The sequence below is a fragment of the Sceloporus undulatus genome, chromosome 5 (genome assembly GCF_019175285.1).
Source record: "Sceloporus undulatus isolate JIND9_A2432 ecotype Alabama chromosome 5, SceUnd_v1.1, whole genome shotgun sequence".
Taxonomy (NCBI): Eukaryota; Metazoa; Chordata; class Lepidosauria; order Squamata; family Phrynosomatidae; genus Sceloporus; species Sceloporus undulatus.
The window spans coordinates 179,066,241-179,087,662 of record NC_056526.1 but is presented as its reverse complement, the minus strand read 5'-3'; the positions used below and the strand labels follow the sequence as shown (position 1 = coordinate 179,087,662).

At 39.0% G+C, this 21,422-nt stretch overlaps 1 protein-coding gene across 1 annotated transcript in view; it reads left to right on the top strand.

The window, feature by feature from the left end:
- The window catches only part of ARHGAP24 (Rho GTPase activating protein 24), a 387,405-nt gene that overhangs the window by 80,642 nt on the left and 285,341 nt on the right, over positions 1-21,422 (top strand). The window contains exon 2 of the mRNA XM_042468375.1: positions 6,336-6,535. Within this exon, the coding sequence (XP_042324309.1) occupies positions 6,356-6,535 (180 nt within the window). The 5' untranslated portion in view covers positions 6,336-6,355. The remainder of the gene's footprint in view (positions 1-6,335; positions 6,536-21,422) is intronic.

Here is a 21,422-nt window from a genome sequence, read left to right as displayed (position 1 = left end):
ATCGGGGCCTCAGCGGCTGCCATTCTGGCAGCTGAGGCCCCGATACACCGGGGAAAGGGGCGGGTACAGACCACCCCAAATGTAACCCGCCTCAGTTTTTTTAATTTTTGCAAAATGCCCATTGTAATATTTTTGGAAAAAAAATGTCTTGAAATGGAAGAAAATTAGAAAATTGTATAATTGTATAAAAACTCTAGTAATCTCATCTGTGGGGAGAAAACTCTTTAGTAGTTTTCATTTGTCCATGCAAGAGTGAAATGCATGAATATTTACAGCTGTACCTCAGGCCTTTGGGCTGTATCTGGCTGTCCTAAGGTTCTAGCCTGGCCTCCATATTCTCCCAGCCTCAGAGGAAGGCAATGGCAAGCCTCCTCTGAACAAATCTTTCCAAGAAAATCCCATAATAGGTTTGGTTCACTATAGGGTCACCATAATTTAGAAATCACTTGAAGGCACACAGCATGTACACAGAAGAGAAAATTTCAGCAAGTGTTGCTTGATAAGTAGTATCTGCACAACTCACAGCCATTAACGGTGCAGGAGTTCTCTCCACTTTTCAATATGCCAGTTCTAATGATCATACTTCCTCATCTCACCGCAATTTCTTTTCTTACCAGCTTTCCTATGTGAAATTTAGTGGTACTTTTTGTAGGACATATCTTAATTTTGTTATACACATCCAAAGAAGCTGTTCTTGGCGGAGACACAAGTGTTTGATTTCGGAAAATTGGATCACATACATTTCCTGAATCTTAACTTCCATGTAGTTCTGGCTGAAGCTGCATTTAAATTGTTCTATTAAAGTAAGACTGTGAAGTCTTGGAAACATTAGCTTGATCTTGGCTGTAGACTTTACCCAAACCCAATAAAAGCTACTAAATAAATGTCTTTCCATGGTGACATATTTCCCCTTTATAAAAAGCCTCCAAAGTATTACTGCTGCATAAAGAAGTCAGTAGAAGTAACTGTGTATGTATTTTTAAACCATTGCATTCATGAAGCAAAATAATGAAGAATTCCAAAATGAAAAGGCATCTTTTGTATGAGACAGACTGTATAAACAATTGGCTACTATAAACAGTAATGATGCAGTCAATGGCAATTTTCCTTCTTCTTGCCTTAACAGAAAGTGATTGTGAGGGATCTGATCTAAACATCCAGTTCTTCCTAATGGCTGGGGGTTTCTGGGAGTTAGACTCTGAACCATACATTTTCTATGCTCTGAGGTTGATCCTAAGCAACTTGAGAACAAATTATTTGGGACCAGTGTCTGTGATCCTACTGGGGCAAGCCACTAGCAAAACAGACCATTTTTGAGCAGGTTGATAAGGTTCTGAGGCCCTTTCATACTGCACAATTATCACACTTTGATTCCACTGTAACTATTATGGCTGCACCATGTAGAATCCTGAGGCTTGTAGTTTGTTGAGGAACTAAAATTGTCTAGCTGAGAATTTTACATATTCTCTTCTAAGCTGCAAATTCCAGGATTCCATAGGGCCATGGTAGTAAAACAAGAATCAGAATGCTATAATTGTATAGTGGGAAAGGGCCCCAGGTCTGAACAAAACAGAGCAGAGTAACCCTAGCAGCAATGGGAAGATGGGATTAGTTCTGAACTGCTTACTCCATGAATGGTTGATCCTTGGCTCTGGAAGAAGGAGAATACAAATGATTTTCTTAGCTCTGATAAGCAAGTCCAAACCTGTCATTGGGTGGCTCAGTGTCAGCATCCTCCTCCTTCTGTCACTTCTTTCTTCATCTTCCTCACTACCACTGCCTTCCCATGTCTCTTGCTATTGCTGTTGTGGCCTGGTTATGACTATTTTCCCTGCAGCACAGGGGAGAAAATTATGGAGACTGTTTGCCTCTATATGAAAGGTTGAAAAAAATGGAAATTTCCATCCTTAAACTACGCTAGTGGAGGAATAGAGTCTTGTAGTCTTTTCATAAATGAATAAATGAAACATTTGTTAATGTGAGTATGAAAGACACCAATGTTCATCAAGTGCTATTTAGGTGTGCTAAATGTGTTTGCAGGGTCAGAGTGCTGGGGCTGTTTGATCTGAAAGTGATGATGCCATTGGCCACTGCCATCACCACCCCTTGGGTTTCCTTGTTCTGAGTGAACTAAGCTGTACTCCTTCTAATAGGGTGTGGGCAGAAGGATGTGATGGATCCCAGTTGTACTGGAAAATATTTGGGGAAATCTTGAACAGGCAATTAAAAGCCATTACATTTACAAAAGACCTGTTCTTGAAGGAAACTAAAACTAGAATTATTTTCAAGAATTATTTGGGGATCTACTTCCTCAACATTCAGAGGAACTTCCTGACAGTAAGGGCTGTTTGACAGTGGAACACACTCCCTCAGAGTGTAGTGGAGTCTACTTCCTTGGAGGTCTTTAAGCAGAGGCTGGATGGCCATCTGTCAATGGGGATGCTTTGACTGAGAGTTCCTGCATGGCAGGGGGTTGGACTGGATGACCCTTGTGGTCTCTTCCAACTCTAGGATTTTATGATTCTGTGAGTATTAGTAAGGAGGGATTGATGAATAAATGCACAGAGAAGCAACCTTATTTTAAAAGGCACTCAAAGCCATGGACCTGGAAGGATATGTCTGTCAGTTTGTTGTCCCCCCTCCATCTGAATTTTTTTACTTTCAAACTACTAAAAAGAATATTTCAGTTTCTTAGTAAATTCTTAATAAAAGGAAAAATGGAAATAAATTCTCAGCCCTTTCCCTATAGAAAAATGCACTAACACTTCTGTTTATTTTGTTCTGTTCACACACTAGTGCAAGCTCATGGACAAGAGGAAGAACATCTTTGGATTTAGCTTCACAGTTCTCATGAAACACTCTGGCATGAAGTATGAAGCTGCCTTTATTATCCAGTGTGTTTAAATTAGGGGCTTAACTTTTATTAAGGCATTATTTGCTGTGAAAACTGGCATGCGCGCATATATATATATATATATATATAGAGAGAGAGAGAGAGAGAGAGTTTCAAAGAATGTTTTAGCCAGTCTTATTGTAAAGATTATCTCCTGGCTTATCCTTTGGAAGATATGATTAAAGTTCTTGGAACAAACAGATCTTTGTCACACTACATTAAAGCCCAGATTTTCTGTACTGCTTTGCATCACATCAAAAGAACTGCTAGTTGCTTCTACTCAGGTTGCTGGATGTGTAATAGAACATGATGGAACGTTTCATTCATTCAGTTCAGGGAAAGTTTGCAAAAGGAATATTCCAGAGGAGGATAACTTGACATAGCAGTAGTAGCAGCAAGAGGAACATGATGTTGATGATGATGATGAAGAAGTGAAAAACAGATAAGACACAAGGCCAGTGGCAAAAATAAATACTGATGGCTGCAAAACAAGTGATGTTAATTTGGATTAAATAATTTTAAATCATAAAAGCTTTTGAATGACAGAGGAGGTTGCCTCCAGGATATTCTTTCAGTCTCACACAGGGTGACCAAATGTCCTAACCGCAAAGGAGGAGGAGGACACCGCAAAATGTACCACATTCAAGAAAAATGGAGGACATTATCAAACGAAAGCTAAGAAACACACAGGAAACTAATCATGAAATTCATTGCAAATCATATTGGAGAAAATTTGTTTTTGGTTTCTCTATATAGGAATTGTAGGTTTGGAGAGAAAACATGTGTTTTGTGCAAACTAAGCTGATTTCCTATGCAAAAATATTGCAGATATTTGGCACAGAAAACACATACAGGGAAACTATGCATGGTCTTCCCACACAGGAATCTTTGCATATGAATGCATTAACCAAGATCTTTCATATGTACATAGTCCTGCCTGTGAATTTCTGTGTCCTCCCACCACCCAGCAGCTGTCAAGTCCTGGGTGGGGGTCTTTCTGCTGTTGCTTACTTGTGGGAAAAGGAGAATGCAGAGAAGTTATTGGGACCTTTCAGACACAGCTAGTCTTGGCTAGGTTGGATGGAACAAAAAAGGGTGCATATATCTACTTTTTCCGCTGGGAGCCCAGAGCAACTGTATCATCGTACTCTGAATCAACTCCTCCTCACATCCTGGGACTTGATAGCCACTAGCTGGTAGGAGGTTTTTGGACAGAAGAGAAGAGCAAGAGAATGGCCCTCTGTGGCTTATACAGAAAGGGATTTACACGCACATAAAGCTGCATCTGCCCTGCAGAAATAATGCTGTTTGATACTGCTTCAGCTGCCATGGCCCAGCACTATGGAACTGTGAGATTTGTTGTTTGTTATGGCACCAGACAGAGAATGCTAAATATCTCACAAAATTACTAATCCCAGAAATCCATACCATTGGTACATGGCAGTTAAAGAGTGTCAAACTGCATTATTTCTGCAGTGAAGATGCAGCCAGAGGTCACTAAAATGATGCCAGCCATTGTCTGTAAATTTTACACAATTTGCCCAGCTGTACTCAATTGGCTCAATTTACTCTATATACAGATTTTTTGAGGGTGAAGGTGGGGACTCCAGAATATAAAAATCTCAGACATGTAGTTTCTCTGCTTGTATTTCCTATGTTATATATGTTTATGCAGGAGTCAGTGTATTGTATGTAAAAGTACACACTTCCTTCCCTCCCAACATCTAAGCTTAAGCAAACAAATTTTCTCCACCAAAGTCCCAAAATATGAATAGTGCTTAAAAAGTGTACAGAAGCCCTCATATTCTTACACAGTGATTGTGTGCGTGTGTGTAGAATCCTGAAATTATTCATGCTTACATGAAATGAGTGAAAATTTATATCTGCGCCTCTCCCTGCCCCATATTTCCATCAGGGATTTCTTAGAAATTTTCTTTCCTCCTTTACCTCTTTTATGAGATTTGGAGGAGGAGTTGCAATGGTCTGTCAGAATGATATCCTCCTGATCAAGTGTTTCATCTCTCAGTCTGCAGGATCTGAGTGTACTTATTTGAAGATAGTGACTAGGACAGATCAGGGATTCTGTTGGTGTAGTGCCCACACTGTTGCTCAACAGTCTGCCTTCCTGAGCCAAATTGGGTGGTCTCAATGGTGTGGTTGGAGTCCCCATGGCTTGTATTGCTGGAAGACTTCAACATACACATTGAGGCTACACTGTCTCAGAATTTTATGGCCACCATGACAACAATATCCTATATATTTCCACCTATTTTTTTCTCCTTCATTTCTCTCTTTCTTTTAAAAAATACCATTAAAATACAGTTGCTGAGCTGGGACACCAAGTCTTAAGATTGTTAGTACACCTCTTTTGCATCCCAACTTCTCCCTCCCCCCCCCTTTTTTTTTTTTTTTTGGTTTATGTTAAGTCAAATCAAGACCAAGTTGTTTTGTTTGCTTAGAGTAAAACTGTTTCTGAAGGACAAGATCAGCAGTGATGATGACTTGTCCTTGATGAGTGGCTGGGTGACCACAGGCCAGATTTGTAAAAGCAGTCAAGAAGATCATGCCACCATCTGGAGATTTTGAATTTGGATGAAAATACTTTGCACACCCAGATGCATTTCATGTGAAATGTGTCTGGTTTCATTTCCACTTTTAACTCCTTAATTTAACCCAGCTTCTTTTCCCTTAAAGCTTCCTGTGCTAAAAAAGCAAAAACAAAACCCAGTCCTCCCTGCAAAAGATTTTCAGATGTTTGCTGTATTCTCCCAACATTTGTTTCCCTTCTCAGTGAAAACATTGCTCATAGAACAAGGATTGTCTGTACATAGAACGTTCAATACTGTATGAGTCTTTGTGTCATGTACACCTCTAAGCCTCTTCTTTTAAAGTCTTTTGAGAGAACTTGTGGTTCCTGACAACCACTGTCATGTACTCCTTAGCTGTGGAAAAGTAGTGAATAAGTGTTATGAAATCCTTCTTGCCTATTCTGTCATTGTATGTCCTCTGATACATGACTGGATTGCCTTTTGCTTCATTACAAATAAAAAATCATCCACATTACACAACGATAGTGCAGCGATTCCATTTTAACTGTCAAAGTTTAATCTTATGGAATCCTGGGATGTGGAGTTTAGGGAGGGCCATTTAGAATTATCAGCCAAAAAGCTCCAGTGACTCACCAAACTACTGTAATATAACATTGCAATTGTATAGTGTGAATATGTGAATAGTGCTGTATCAACATCTGGACATGTAGAATTGGCCTTGGGAATGCACCTATGTTATCTGTGCTTACAAGAAGTACAGCTGAACAATCCAGACCACATTTGTTTCTCTGTTTGTCACATTTTTTTTGTTTCTTACACTTTAAAGCGATGGGTTGTTCTTTGGAAAATAAACTAATGTAGCTTCTCTCCCACCCCTTCTTCTATATAACCAGGAGAATCTGCTGGCTTCATTATGGAAGAGCACAATGGCTCTGCAGAGAGTCCCCAGCTGAGCCAAGGACGGCATGTTGCCATTAAGTGTGGGTGGCTAAGGAAGCAAGGAGGCTTTGTGAAGACTTGGCACACACGCTGGTTTGTGCTTAAAGGGGAACAGCTCCACTATTTCAAAGATGAGGATGAAACCAAACCCTTGGTAAGTACAAAAGGACAAGATGTCAAGGTGAGAAAGAGGAGGTTTGGAGAGAAGAGAGCCATTGAGAAGGGGGTTGATCTGGTGCAACAACTCAGCCTGATCAAAGTCCCATAAGCTTGGGAAGCTTTTATTTCTAGTAGAATCTGTCCTGTTTTAAGCACAAGCATGACTACTGACTTGACTATGATTGTCTAAGCTTAAAAAAAAAAACTAGGTAAGGGAGAGAGGGTTGTCTTTCCTCCATTCCCCTCTCTCTTTGTTGTGTGACTTCTGGGCATTACATACAACCAACTAGGCATTATGTATGGACAGCCAAAAGGGAAGTCAACCTGAAAAACTTGGAAATGTTACTTTTTTGGACCACAACTTCAAGAATCCACCAGTTAGCAGTGCTGACTAGGTAATTCTCATTGATATGATCCTAAAAAGGTAACTTTTCCAAGCTTAATTGGCAGAAAAAAAGTACTTAGAGTTTTTATCTAGCAAGAGTTCCGATGATTGAAGCCTGTTTAGCTAAATGGGTAATGGCAAAGCACAAAGGTAAAGACCAAAATTAGTACATTTTGTCAAAATTCAGATTTCAAATTTGATACTGCATTTTTAAAAATCATAGGTGGGTTATAAACCATCGCTTTGCGGTGATCTGCCGCCGCCGCTGTTTGCTCCGTAAGGGAGCTACTGCAGCCAAACCGCGCGACTCCATTACGGAGCAAAAAAGAAGCTCCAAAATGGAGCTTCTTTAAGCGGCGCCTCTATGACGTCGCGAGGCGCCAGGGGCGGACTCGCGACGTCATAGACGCCACGACACGTGCGGACGCACAGCGTCCGATACGTAAATGTGGCGGCCGCCATGTGGAACGGCCGCTGCCATATTGTACGTACAGAATACATACTAGGGTTAGGGAGGTGCGGAAGCACCGCCCCTTCCTAACCCTAGTACGTATTCATTACGTACTAAATGGCAGTCTGTAACCCGCCATAGTTTTCTTTTTTACTCCACTCTGAATTATACTTTTAGAAAACTTTAATTAATCAGCTTAAATTCAACAAATTTAGGATCATAACTGACCCTAAAGAGGCACACTGAGAATATATATATATGCATGCTCCTAATCTGAAATATGTGATGTTTATATAGTCTTCTGTCCTATTATCCTATTATTGCTGTTCTCTATGCCTTCTATGCCTTTTGATGCTTCTGGAACATAAATTTTGACTAAAAGTACCATTGGTATGTGTAGTGTACTTATTATAATTGTGTTTATTATTTACTCCAGCTCACTTCTTGGTATAATTGTAATTCTGGTACAGCTCTTCCCCTCCTCCTTGTCCTCATTTTTTAAAACATTATAATACATTTGTTTGGTCTACATTAAACTGAGATGGTCTAGTGATGTGGTTGACCCCAAGACTACATCAATAATATGCTTTTTCTAGTATAAAAGGAACAGGTAACAATGTAAAAGTTTTACCTGCCAAAAGTAATACTTCTGCACTTTTAAAGTAAAATTCATTTCTTTACATCTCATGAATAATGGCTAAATCTGAACAAAAGTAGACCCATGAAGGCAATGGGAACATAGTCAACTGGCGTTTAGGTAAGTTCCGTTGATAAAATTGGTCTACTCCAATTGAGGGTTATGGCTGGGTTTAGTCTGGTTTGGGAATCATGCATCCTGTTGGACTGCAAAACCCAGCATTCCTTACTATTGGTGAAGGCTGATGAGAGGTGCAGTCCCATAATTAGCTTGTTACCCAGAAGTCGTTCATTTTTGCTGCTTGTGTGTATGTTTTGTTGGGTGCAATTTAAGACCCTGAAACAATTTCAGGGGAGGGAAATGTAACCATTTGTTTGTAACACATAGAATATGTTTGTGTACACTATGTGTGCTAGTTCTCAGATAGTTACAACATTATTGAATGAGCCATTTATATCAGTACACAGTAGAGAGGAGATGTTTTCTTTGGTGGGTTCACATTTCTAGACATAGATATTCATTTATTATTTCTCAAGACTGCAGTGAGACAAAATTCTTCTTGTGTTAAGTATCTGTACATTTCTGAGGCTTAGAATTTGTTGCAGTGCAGAAAAAATGCACTAAAACATGCATTGGTTTTAAAATGTGTACAACAAAAAGCATGTATATTTGAAAGATGTGCACAAATACTTTACAGTTTTCAACAGGAAAAAGTCATTAAAATGCATACATTTGTGAAAATACATACAAAAAGATGTGCTGTCTTTTAAAACCCTAATTTCTGGGACAGAAGGGGAAAAAATCCAGTAGGACAACCCAATATAAAACTGGGATGGAAAAAATACCAGTTGGGATTCTGAGTAACACAACAAAAACAAGGCTGATGGATTTCCACATCTCCACTTCAAGAAGTGTAAATTTCTGCTGAGTTCAAGAAAAAGCTGAGCATAGTCTATGTTTCCTTCACTAACTGATCTGGAATCCTTCACAGATTACTCTGACCTCTGAACCTTTAGAAATTACTGACATAATAAGGACAATTTCAGTGGTTCCCACCTTGAAATTGCCACAACTGTCCTACAGCTGGCCACATGCCCTCCCCACTGACAGCTCTCATTGAAATTTGGCAACAAATCATGCTGTGCAATGTGGGTGGCAAAGGTTTTTAGGAAGAGGCTTGCAAAAATAGCCTTGGGGACAACACGCAGACCATGAACTACATGTTAGTGCCTTGCAGAATATTCTTTGTTTTAATGCCTTGCAGAATATTCTTGTCTTGACAACAATTCATTTCAGTTCCTTTCAGTTTTGCATTCAGTTTTCCGCTGTGAAACGTACAGATACATCAGGGAAGCCTGCAGAACTCTGAGAAGGCTGTGCTGTGCCAATTCTTTTCCCTCTTCCATAGTTCAGAATGATAATGCTTTAATTTTACTAAACCCAAGAGACTCCCCACATTTCATGTACTGTTTATTGGTTAGAGATGAGCTATCTTTTGTCCCTTTGCCCTCAAAAGCTTTTGTGGACCACTGAGAAAAATAATGCTGTGATCTGTTGAAGAAGAAAGGAATATAAAACAGTAGAAAATCACTGCCATAAAAGAGCAAATAAAAGCAGTGTGGAGAAAAGTGCCTCAAGAGTAAACACCATGATTTCAATTGTTTCAAGACCATTTTTTAATTTTTCCACAGTGGGAAATGATCCACACTTTATTAGGGCCTTGATTTATCTTAATCCCATAGCTCTGTTAATCGTATGACTCTGTTAGAGTCATTGGTATTGTGACCATGCAGAGGCTTTTAAGGTCAAATATCCAGATAACTATCCGCCCTGTAGTTTCATAATACAATCATTGTTTGACTGTAGTTGACGACTAGCATTTCCCACTTGCTGCTTTGTTTTTTACTGAAACTAACATTTCCCCAGCAAATCTGGGCAGGCTCTGTCCCGATTTTAGGGCAAAGTGTAGGAGGACTGTGCTGCCACATTCAAGAATGTAGACCACATTCTTGTGGTCATTTGCTAAAATGCTTACAAGCTGAATGTTCTCAGATAGTTTGGTTCTTAGGGAAATGAACACTACTAGCTTAATGATTAATCATTTGTCAAAATGTCTTCCTCCTATTTATTTATTTATATGTCTGTTTAAAATCTTCATATTCCAAAAGCTCTCAGAGTAGAGTAGAAACTAGTAAAACAACAATTTAAAATAATCAAAAACAGTTTAAGATACAGGTGGTTGTTTGTTTGTTTTTTAAAATAAAAACAGTACAGTTTCTTCATGGCAACAGGTTATAGCGATCAAATTACCATCTTACAAAAATTATTAAAACCTTTTAAAACCTTTAAAATCACAGTTGGCTCTGTAATGTATAAGGCAATAAATGTTTAAACAAAAATTACAAAAATGTTTAATTAATATTAAGCACATCATCAAATGTTACAGTTTATTCAATTTAATAGAAATATATTTATAAAATACATAAAATGATTAGAAATTGGTTTTTTTAATATGTACAGTATATAGTGTTTTTATTTATTTGCATTTCATTTGTATGCCATCTCTCTCCCAGAATGGGACCCAAGGCAGCTTCTAGAGAGCTAGGAGCTTCCTTGGGTCCCATTCTGCGAGAAAGATGCCTTAATAATAAAATTAAAATGCCTTAATAATAAAATTTAAAACCAATTAAAACTTCTCCATATTGAACAGATCAAGCCTGAACTCTCCCTGGTAATGAAGATGGCTCAATTTAGGCTGTTGTACTTTGGACACATCATGGGAAGGCATGAATCATTACAAAAGACAATAATACTAGGAAAGTTAGAAGGCTAGAAAGAGAGGAAGACTGCATGCCAAATGGCTAGATTCAATCAGGGAGGTCAATGGCCTGGACCTGCAGGGCCTGAGCAGAGAGGTTGAGAATAGGGGGTCCTGGAGAAATCTCATTCACAGGGCCACTATGATTTGAGGTCAACTCGAGGGCAGTTAACAACAACAACAACTGTACACTATATCAAGTGTCTGTAGCCTAGGTTGGTCACAATCCTTCATGAGAATCTAGCTTCAATTTTCTGCCAATTATACTTCGTAATGTTTACATTAGTTGGTTTCTACAAAATCATAAGCATACATTGTAAGTACCTCCTGAATTGATTCAACCCTCCTTCCAGACCTTAGGGACAAGAGTAAGCTTGGACTTGGTACAAATTACATTCAGATTTCAGTAGGCTTAAACTTGGATTTACATATAAAAAATTGGTGGCCATAATTTGAAGGGATGTTCACTTCCAAATAGCTGTGATCTTTATGGTACTTAAGTGCTACGTCCAAGTACTGCATTGGAGGTCTGAGCCTACGGTTGATTAAAAGTGCATAGTCTGCTCCTAAATTAATCTGTAGTTCACCAGATGTCCTTATGTAAGAAATTTGCTTTTTAGGTACAAAAAGCAGGTTTTACAAGCTCCTCGTTTTGGCAAAAGGCGTCCTTTCCATCTAATCTAATTTGCGTAAAAAATTCATTAGCAGACAAGTCCATTTGAGACATCTGTTAGGAGTTAATGGGGAACAACAATTGGAGTTCAGCTGAGTTTTAATTAAAATAATTTAAAACTTATAATAGATCTGTTAAATAGAAATTAATGTGATAATTACATAAATTACATGAAGTGAAATGGGAGCTGGGTATTTGGAGGAAGCCCTTGCAGCCCGAGTGGTTATACAAGGGCAAGGACAATAAGCTTTCTTGTGGACAAGCCCCCTTACACACATTGATCAAGACACGTGTCTCATGGTGTACAATGGAGATTGTCATCAAGTTAGTGTATTTAGGAATGGAGCCTAAAGTCTCAATTAGATATGATGGAGAAAAAGTATAATTAAGTTCTGTATTTTTAAAAGTAGTAGCTATAAGAAGAAAGGTAGAGGGAACTGATGCTTTTTGGGCTGGATAATTGGGTGGTAGTGGTTGTTGTTGTTGTTACCATCCCATCATTTACCTAGCTTGGGACTCAAAGCAGTTTATAACAATTAAAAGAAATTGTTAAAAAGCCATAAAATACTAATGTTAAAACATAAACAATCAGAAAAAAATATGAGATCCAGGTTAAACATAGATCATTAAACCACACACAGCAATTAGCAATATCCAGCACATTGGGCCTTATATCATTAGCCATAAAATGCCTGTCAAAATAAAAGAGCCTTTACTTTTGTATACAGACTAGTACAGGTTAGCTATTTCCATAATACAGTTTTTACTAGTGCACAGAAAACTTTTTTTAGGACTATGCCTTCCAGTACTCAACTAAGTATGGCTAATGGTGATCTCTCCCACACAGAGAAAGAAAGTGATAGAGAGAAGCCACGCTGTCTAGGATATATCTGGGAGCCATCATCCAAAATTACCAAAACAGTCATCTCTTGGTATTCATAAGCCTCAGAATCTTGCAATGCAGTTCTCTGAATATTCATCGCCCAAGTCTATCAAAAATGTGTATTAGGAAAATATGCACACAAAAATAGATACATTCATGGAAAGTGTACATGAAAAGTATGATATAAGGAAAACTGCTTGTAAAAAGTACTTACTGAGCAAAACTATGCATATATTTTTATGCACACTTTTAAGGGAGTCATAATAAACTCATTCAGAAATGGGATGGAAGGAACTAATGACTGGGATAAATGAGAGGTAAAGAACTGAAATGTATAGATCTGTCAGTTCCAGCTTTCAATTACATCTGTATCAGAAGTCAATATTAGTTGAGAGAATTGATATGGGGAAGGTCTTTTTAAATGTATGACTGGTTTAATTTGTATTCCATTTATATTGTGTGGGTGTTAGTGCTCTCTCTCTCTCTCTCTCTCTGTATATGTGTGTGCCTGTGTGCCAAGAGATTCAGAAATAATGTCTTGGCAGTAAGTGATAAACTTTTAGCACAAACTAATGCTGCAATCCTGGAAAGGTTTTAGGTATGATAGAAAACAGAGCAATCCAGATTACTTAGTGTTTTTAGAAATGATACTACTGTAATGGAAGAAAAGACCTAAGAAGAATCCTAAGACACAGGCCTCAAAGACTTGGAGCTGACCACTGTCAATACAAAGAATGCACTCCCAGGGAGCTCTCCTTGGTGCTAGCCAGCCTTGCCCAGCTACCTGGAACCATATTCCTGCTTTTTATTCCTGGATGGCTCACATGCAGGTCAGGCCCCTTTAAGTCCTCTTTTGTGCTCATTGGTTTCTCAGATTCATTACAGACAATAAATCTGCCAGCTGATTAGCAAGTGCATTGCAGGTAGCACTGAAAAGGTGAAAACCTGGGAGGGGAAAAAACTGGAGAAATTTGAGGAAAACACTTTTTTATTGATTTATTTTTTGTGGGGGGAGATGGGATGAAAATTTGTACCAGGTTGTCATATCTCAGGTTGGGACAGGAGAGGTTCTGGATTCAATCTCCCTCCCCCCCCCCCCCCCCCGAAAAATATTAAATTGGAATATTCCCCTCTTATCCTATCTAGATACAGAACAAGACCTTCAACCATGATATCAAATCTGCATAAAAACAGCAAAAACAACAACAAAAAGAAAGTCACAGCAAACCTAGAATTAAGCCATAGGCTTTAAAACTGAGAGCTCCTACTTGAGTTACTTAAGAGGTCCAATGTTCACCTGGTACTAAAAAGATTGGGTGCCAGGTAAACCTCATTGAGAAAACTGTTTCAGGATGAGGATGCTACTACCAAAAAGGCCTTCTACTTGATGTTTATCTAGCTCACTTCATTTGGCACGAGCGCATGAAGCAGGGTCTAGGAAGACCTTCACCTTCATGTGCCAATATTAAAAAATACAACAGCTTGTATTGACTGTGCTGTGAAGTATTTTCTGAATCCAATGAGAATTTATCAGTATTTAGGGTTCAAGGTAGGGTTGTGGTTAGAGTTAATGTATAAGGTATACTGCTTATATTTTCTGACCCCATGAGAATTCCAAGGTTCTGCTCATGTGGAGTCAACCTACTAACAAAATTAAAGTGCTTTCACACTATACAATTATAGTACTCTAATTCCACTTTAACTGCCATGACAACAACCTACAGATTCTTGGGATGTGGTGTTTAGGAAAGGATATTTAGAATTTTCAACTGAACAGATTTAAACCTCACAAAACTGCAAACACAACAATTCTATTGGATTCAGCCGTCTCAGTTGAAGTGGAATCATAGTGCTATAATTGCGTAGTGTGGAAGGGCCCCAGAACACATCATTCCTGTTTCACTTCACTATGGTTCTCTTAAAAATAGAGCAATTATATTACAGTGGCTGTGGGGAAAGTTTCTCAGTGGTAAAAACGAATGAATTTATTGGGTCTTGTTTTTTCCCCTTTGCTATTTTTGTGTTTGTCTAACAAACGTGTACAGTCAACTGGTGGAAATTTGGGGACGTGGTTTACAACTGCTCAAGGCGACAGAATCAGAGGATGTCTACATTCTAGGTTTAGTTCTGTGTGGATAGTGCAATAAAACTTGGGAACCCACAGATCCCATCCTAGCTCCATGAGAGTTAAGAAGCAGGTTGATATATAGTGGGAAATATGATATTTCAGATTTCTTGGTTGTAAGCCATTTAAGTCTTTCAAGGTTTCAATTTGCATGGGGTTGCCTCCTTGGGCCTATTTATATGACAGAATTATAGTGCTATTATTCCACTTTAATTGCCATGCTTTCATCCTATGGAATTCTGGGGTTTGCAGTTTAGGGAGTGGGGCATTTAGAATTCTCAGCCAGAGAGCTCTAGTACATCATCAAAGTACAAACCCCAGGATTCCATGGGATGCAGCAATGGAATCAAAGTGCTATAACTGTGCAGTGTGAAAGTGCCCTTGATTAACTGTACATGGGACTTTAGTTAAAGGAGATGCAAATTACTGAGAACTTTAATACAACTCCATGCTTCTCATATAATACTATAATTTCTCATTTTTCCTCACAGGATCTAATACTTAATGGCCGTGCTATATAAAAAATAAGTGTAACCCCACCCCTCATCCTTTTTTCTCTCACCAATGAAGTAACAAAGTAGAGGCTGTGATCACTCAGTTTGCTGAAGGTCACAAGTGGAATTGATTGCTTGCAATGACCAGTCTGCTGTTGCTTTTTCTTATTCTAGTCACTTCTCCCCTTTGAATGTTTATCTTGTAATCCATTTCCTACCAACAGCTTTTGACTCATGCATAAAAGTGGTTGAAGGGGAAGGCCTTGCTCTCTAAAAGTGCAAGGTCAAGTTCACTATACAGTATACAGGCAAGCTAGAAACCTGTTTCAGACTGAGATCATCTATCCATTCTTGCTAGTGAAGTCCTATTCCTTGAAAGCATTCTGCATTGTAAGATCAGAGCAGAGGAGAGAAAACTGGTTTTCTGCATTGTACTGTTCAATTTTTGATATTACACTTAAAAACAAAACAGTAAGCTCCAAATAAGAGAATATTGTTTTTGTCTCCACTTCAATTTGTCTTAAACTGGGAACGGATATGATCAAAGGCTACTTCATATCAAGATGCAATGAGATATTGATATTATATCTGGCCACATGCTGAAACATACTTGCGCTTGCTTTGTTATGCAGCTTGTTTGTGGTTCATGTCCCTATGTGCCATGACACTCAAATTTTCTATATGTAGACTGACGATGTTAAGATTACTTCTAATGAAGGAAAAGAGGGGGAAGCATGTGTGCTAAGTCACACTTTTTTGTGAATTATTATAGATTTCCAGGAATGACTGGAGGGGCTAGCTATCATTTATAAATTTCAACCAGCATTTGAGGAGGTCTTTGTTCATATATATGTTCTGCTAACAATAAGATTGGTTGGGTGGGGGTTGATTTCACATCTCATCTCAGCTTCATGGAAACAGAAGTGCTGTGCACTGTGGTATTTACCTTTTGGGAGGCTTCCAACTTCAACTGAAACACACTTGAGTGTCACTCTGAACGAGTTTTAGAAATAGATTAAGTCTGTTCATCTTTAAGGGAGTGATATGATATAGAAAACCCATGCCAGCTCTGGCTTTAGTTCAAGCACTCAGTGACTACAGCTTGGCTTGACAATTTGATCCACTGTGTTGTTGAGTTACAACAGAAAATCTGGGTTACCTGCAGCTCCAGGATCACATACAACTCTGGCATCTCTGATTTTGTGTGGTCAGGAACAGACCTGCCATTAGGCAGAGTAAAGCAGTTGCCTCAAGCAATAGATTTTGGGTGCCATGGAAAGAAAGCAAGTGATTAGCTGTTCAGTTTGTTGTGGCAAATGATTATTGCATTTTTATTGCAAGGGAGGAGGAGATTTTTGGGGGGATCCTTTACCTCATGTGCCAGAATAACTGGATCGGTAGTGGGTAGGAAAATACCTTGAGCCTTCTTTGAATATAGACCTCAGCCTGTGGTCAAAAGGCCACTAACTGTTATATGTCCTTCCCTGAAAGCTGTGAAAGCCTGTGTGAGAAAGAAAAGGGAGGAGAGAGAGAGATAAGAAGAAAGAGAAAAAGAAAAAGGGGAAGAAAGTAAGAAGAGAGAGAAGTGAATATCAGAGAAATTGGGGTAGTGGAGAGAAAGAAACTGTAGAACATGTCTGAGAAAACTGTGGTTGTGTTCAACCTTGGCTTCAGCCCCACCTACTGCCTGTATATGACCCATGATTATTACTGCCAGGGAATGTAGCCCTTGAGAGGAAACAAAAGAACAACAACCCTTCTTAACATTCCCAGTGGCAGTTGATAGTTCCATGTCATAAGATAGTGAACTTATACTTGGCTTAAGCTGGCTGCTAAAGAGCTGCTTAGAGTGCTAGCCGTCATGTTTCCAGTTTCTGATTTTGATAGTTGTACAGTGAAGAAAGCTGATAGGAAGAGAACCAACTCATATGAAAAGTGGTGCTGGAGGCGGTTCTGCAGATATCCTGGATGCCAACAAGACAAGCAAATGGGCCTAAAAGCAAACCAAGTTTTGCCTCAAATCCACTGCCTAATGTGTTGGTTGTTTCTGGATGATGTTGGGCCAGCAAATTGGTTACTAAAAATATACAAGTCTCAAACTGAGTCAAGTCAGTGCATCATTTACTGCCAAGTTGAGCCCAAGTTGAGTCATTGAAGCAATATGAGTCTGACTTGAGTCTGAGACAGTTGACTCAAGTTTACATCACTGAATCTGATCAGGGCTGTTGAAGATAGGGCGAATTGGAGGTCTCTCATTCATAGGGTTACCATTAGTTGAACTCAACTTGATGACAATTAACAACTAACACCACCAAGTTTCTGACTATTTTGAGAATTGAGTTCAGCATATTGGATAGCTCTTTTAAAGTTCAAACTAAAACCCAGACTGATTTCACTGCCCTACTGATATGGGAGCCGCTGTCCACTCATACGTTATGGTCTAGGGAGAGAAGTGCATGGAGGTCTGGGAGGAAAAGGAGTCCTTCCCTTTGTGCTAGTCAAAATGTTCCAGCCAGGAAGGATAATGGGAATCATGACTGACAGCTCTTAAGAGAGACGTAATGTGCAGGGTAAATTAGCTTTGCGATAAAAGAAATAACAGGGAAAGCCTCGGTTGTAGAAAGAGATGTTGCATATTAATGTCATCTCTCCTTAAGCAATCTTTCCATTCACAGAAGGCAAACTCAGTGTAGTCATAATAATAAATCCTCTCTCCGGCGTTTTGTCAGGATTTGGTTATCCTCTTTTTAATATCAAAAGGGTTTCAGTGCTTAAAGGGATTGGGGCATAGGGAAGGAAAAGATGATTTGCTGTTTAAGAGAGAGCTTGAGATGAACAATTGCCCAAGAGGCCTCACAGAGGAGGAAATGACATTTTCTGAGGAAAAGGTGGAACTATGTGTAGCATTTTTGGAATGTAAAGCAAGGTACATGTCAATTTAAAAGTTTACCTACATGAGGCAGTCCATAAATGGATTGCTGAAATCATAGCACTCCTTAACATACAATTTACAGCAGCTAAGAATGGATCCTTCCCTTTCTTTGCATATCCTCTGTGGCTGTTGGAGGTTATGGATGCATTTGATAATTCCATGGCTGGCTGTGATGTAAACAGAAAATGCCACATCATTATCTCTGGCTGAGTTGCTACTATTGCTGCTGCTACAGAAGGAACTGGGGCTTCTGTACTTTCTTCTGTTCTAATTAAACTTGAATGCTATGCTTGCATTACAAAAACTGCACCCAGAAATATAATCCTTTTTCTTTTTATTGCTATTGACCTATTTTCTTCTCTTGGCACTGCCACTCATTTTATTTTACAGAAATTAGAAAAGTTACTTTTTTGGAGTGAAGCTCCCAGAAAATCTTTAGCCATTGTGGCTAATGGCTGTACTGGGTGAAGGATTCTGCAAGTTGTTCTCCAAAAAGGGGGAAAAAATGTAAGCTCTGCCCATCCACTAATTCTCCTGTCCCTCTGCCCATTCATTCACTTTCCTCTCTGCCTACCCATTTTCATGCTACCTCTTTCCCCCAATGTCTCTCTGCTACCCTATTTAACTAGTTGCTTGCTATCCAGTGGGAGACGGGAGAAATGCAAACCTTTGCTGGTCTGCTTCAAACAGAAAATTTCTGGGGCCAATTCTGATGAGGCCACATAAGTCCTCTGAGCAGTGATGACTGTCTGCTGGAAGCCAGTCCAGCATGCTTTCTTGCCACTGATATCATGATCCATAAGAGTGCTTGGGCCCAGGGTACTTGGAGGACTGCCTCTCCCCATATAATCCGCCTCGCACACTCAGAACTTCCGGGACTAAATTGTTGGAGGTCCCTAGGTCTAACCTTACACGGACCTCACAGAGGGCTTTTATTATTGCTGCCCCATCACTTTGGAATAAGCTCCCTGCAGAGCTTCGCTCTGCCGCCTCATTAGCTGTCTTTAAAAAACAGCTGAAAACATATCTATTCCGGCTGGCCTTCCCACCTTAGATTGTTTGTTTATTTTCCTGCCTCTTCTTCATTTTTTTCCTTTTCGACTCCGGACCGATGTAAACTTTTTTTCTCTCTTTCTTTTGCCCTTGACATGTGTATTTTATTGTTTTCCTGTTCCTGTTTTTTGTAGTAATGTTTTTAACTGTTACACTGAATTTTAATCCTGTATTGAAATGTTTTTATAAATTTTGTAAGCCGCCCTGATCATATCCATGGAAGGGCGGGGTAGAAATAAAATTTATTATTTATTATTATTATCTAAAAGTCACCCAAACCAAGCACTCATAATCCTGTATAGGCATTACTCTGTTTGAGTCCATACCTCGGGTCTTGTGGAGAGGCAGGAAAGAAATACAATTTATTACTGTTTATTATTATGAAGAGAGAAGCAACTAGTCCTGTCCTTCTCCACCATCAGTTTTCTCATGTGGAAGTTGGCAAGTCTGAAGACAAGATATTTCTGTTTGTGTGGAGACTGAAAAACCCATCATTTTCCATCCTTGCCATCCTTGGGGACTCTATACATAAGCCTCTTCTCTTCAAGCCTGTTTCTTTTCACACCAAGAAAGCAACAATGGAAGATGGTGGAACTAGGTGCTCCCTCTTCATGTATTAACGGAAACTGTGTAACACTTGAATAAGTCATGTTAGTCCCCAACACTCTGGGGGGGATAAATACAAGCATACTTCTCCTTCTATCAATTCTTCTTTGTACTGTGTTTTAGAAAAAGTAAGAATGACAAGCATATGAAGTTGGTTTAGAGCATAGCAGGTCAAAGTAACATCTCAGCCTGATGTGTCAGCCTAAATTGTTCTATATATCTGGGGAGCTGGAAGTTTTTGATGAGCAAATATGTCAGGTATGGTCACCAAAAAGTCTTAGGTAGAACAAGAACATGGCACAATTAATTTTAGTTGTTAGGAGGAATTGATGATCTGTGCAGGGTACTGAAGCCTTGCCTCCACTCCCTGGTGGCATTCAAAGCTATGTGTATGGGAGGTGAAGGTTTATGAGATCAACATTCACTCCTGCATTTTGCAGAGAGCTTCAATGTCTTGGCCATGTATCAGCTCTAAGAATTGCCAGCTTTGTTTTGGGAATGCATTGGTTTAAAGTGGCTTGTTGACTCTTGCTTAACCTGCAGGGATGCATTTTATACAGCCTTGCTGAAGCAGTGAAGCTCTGTCAACCCAGTTGAGTAAGGTACCTTTTGGAGGGAGGGGTTGCTTGAACTGCTGACATCTATCAACTCATTCATTTTGTCATATTGCATAGATTAACTCAGAGTGGTAAAATGAACATGTATGGAAACTAATATCTACATTTACGTTTAAGAAAAAAATAATTTTTGAAATTTGAAATTTTAATTTTAAAAAATTCTGAGGCTTTTCTTTTCTTCTCCCACTGAGCTTGACCCCACTCCCAACATCTTTTAAAGCATTTTAAAGGGAAGCAGATGAAGCCACAGTCCATTTCTGACAAAAGGTAGGTGTCACCTGGTATGGTTTGCACCCCCTGCAGCCCCCTAGTGATTCCACTGGGTAAGAGCATTAGAAAAGAAAACAGAATACTGTGATGTTTTCTAATAAAGATTATATTGCAGCAAATGTCAGTAATTTTAATCTTTTAAAATGTATTTCAGATATAGAATAGCTGAGTTGTCATATCTATTCCTTTCATGAAAATTATTGTTTTCATGATGGAGCTTTTGGAATCAAAACTAAATTGAAAACAAATTTGTGTGGCATGAATACTTTCTATATTTCTCCTCCAAACGTAGATGAAAAATATTCCCACTCCCCCAGCTGTTTAGATTCATGATTTTACTTTCTTCACAATGTGAGTTTCCATGGAGAATTTCAGTCGCTGTTCCACAGAGGACAATGTTTCATAGCTTCTTTGTTTAACACAATATTTCTTCAGAACCTTCATAAGTATTGCTTGTTGAATTGCATTGAACGTCAAAGTCTCAGCATTCTATAAAAAACACTAGTGGTTCCATAAACTTCCATTTCAGGTGTAGAAAATTGTCTTGCTAAACTTTTTTCTATGGGTCTTACTCTAGCTTCTGAAAAGCTAATGGACAATGATTCAACTCTGTCTCTTGAGTGGGAGATAAGGAGGGCATTCTAGGCTGCAGAAAACATTGGCAGAATCTGCGTCAAGTGTTGTGCTGATGCTTGCACTTACGTCCTTCAACGGTTTGTTTTGGGAACAAAGGCTTTTAAATGTAAAGTACTTGGAATGCTGAATATATTCAACAGCTTGCTACAGAAAATATTATTATCCATGGTTATGGCTGCAGGCCCATTTTAGAACAATTTAGTGTCATGTCATGCAATGGGCATGGCTCACTGGCATTTGGAGCACAGTGTCCATGTGCAAAATATCTAGATACAGTTTAATCAATCCCTCTTCTTTACTAA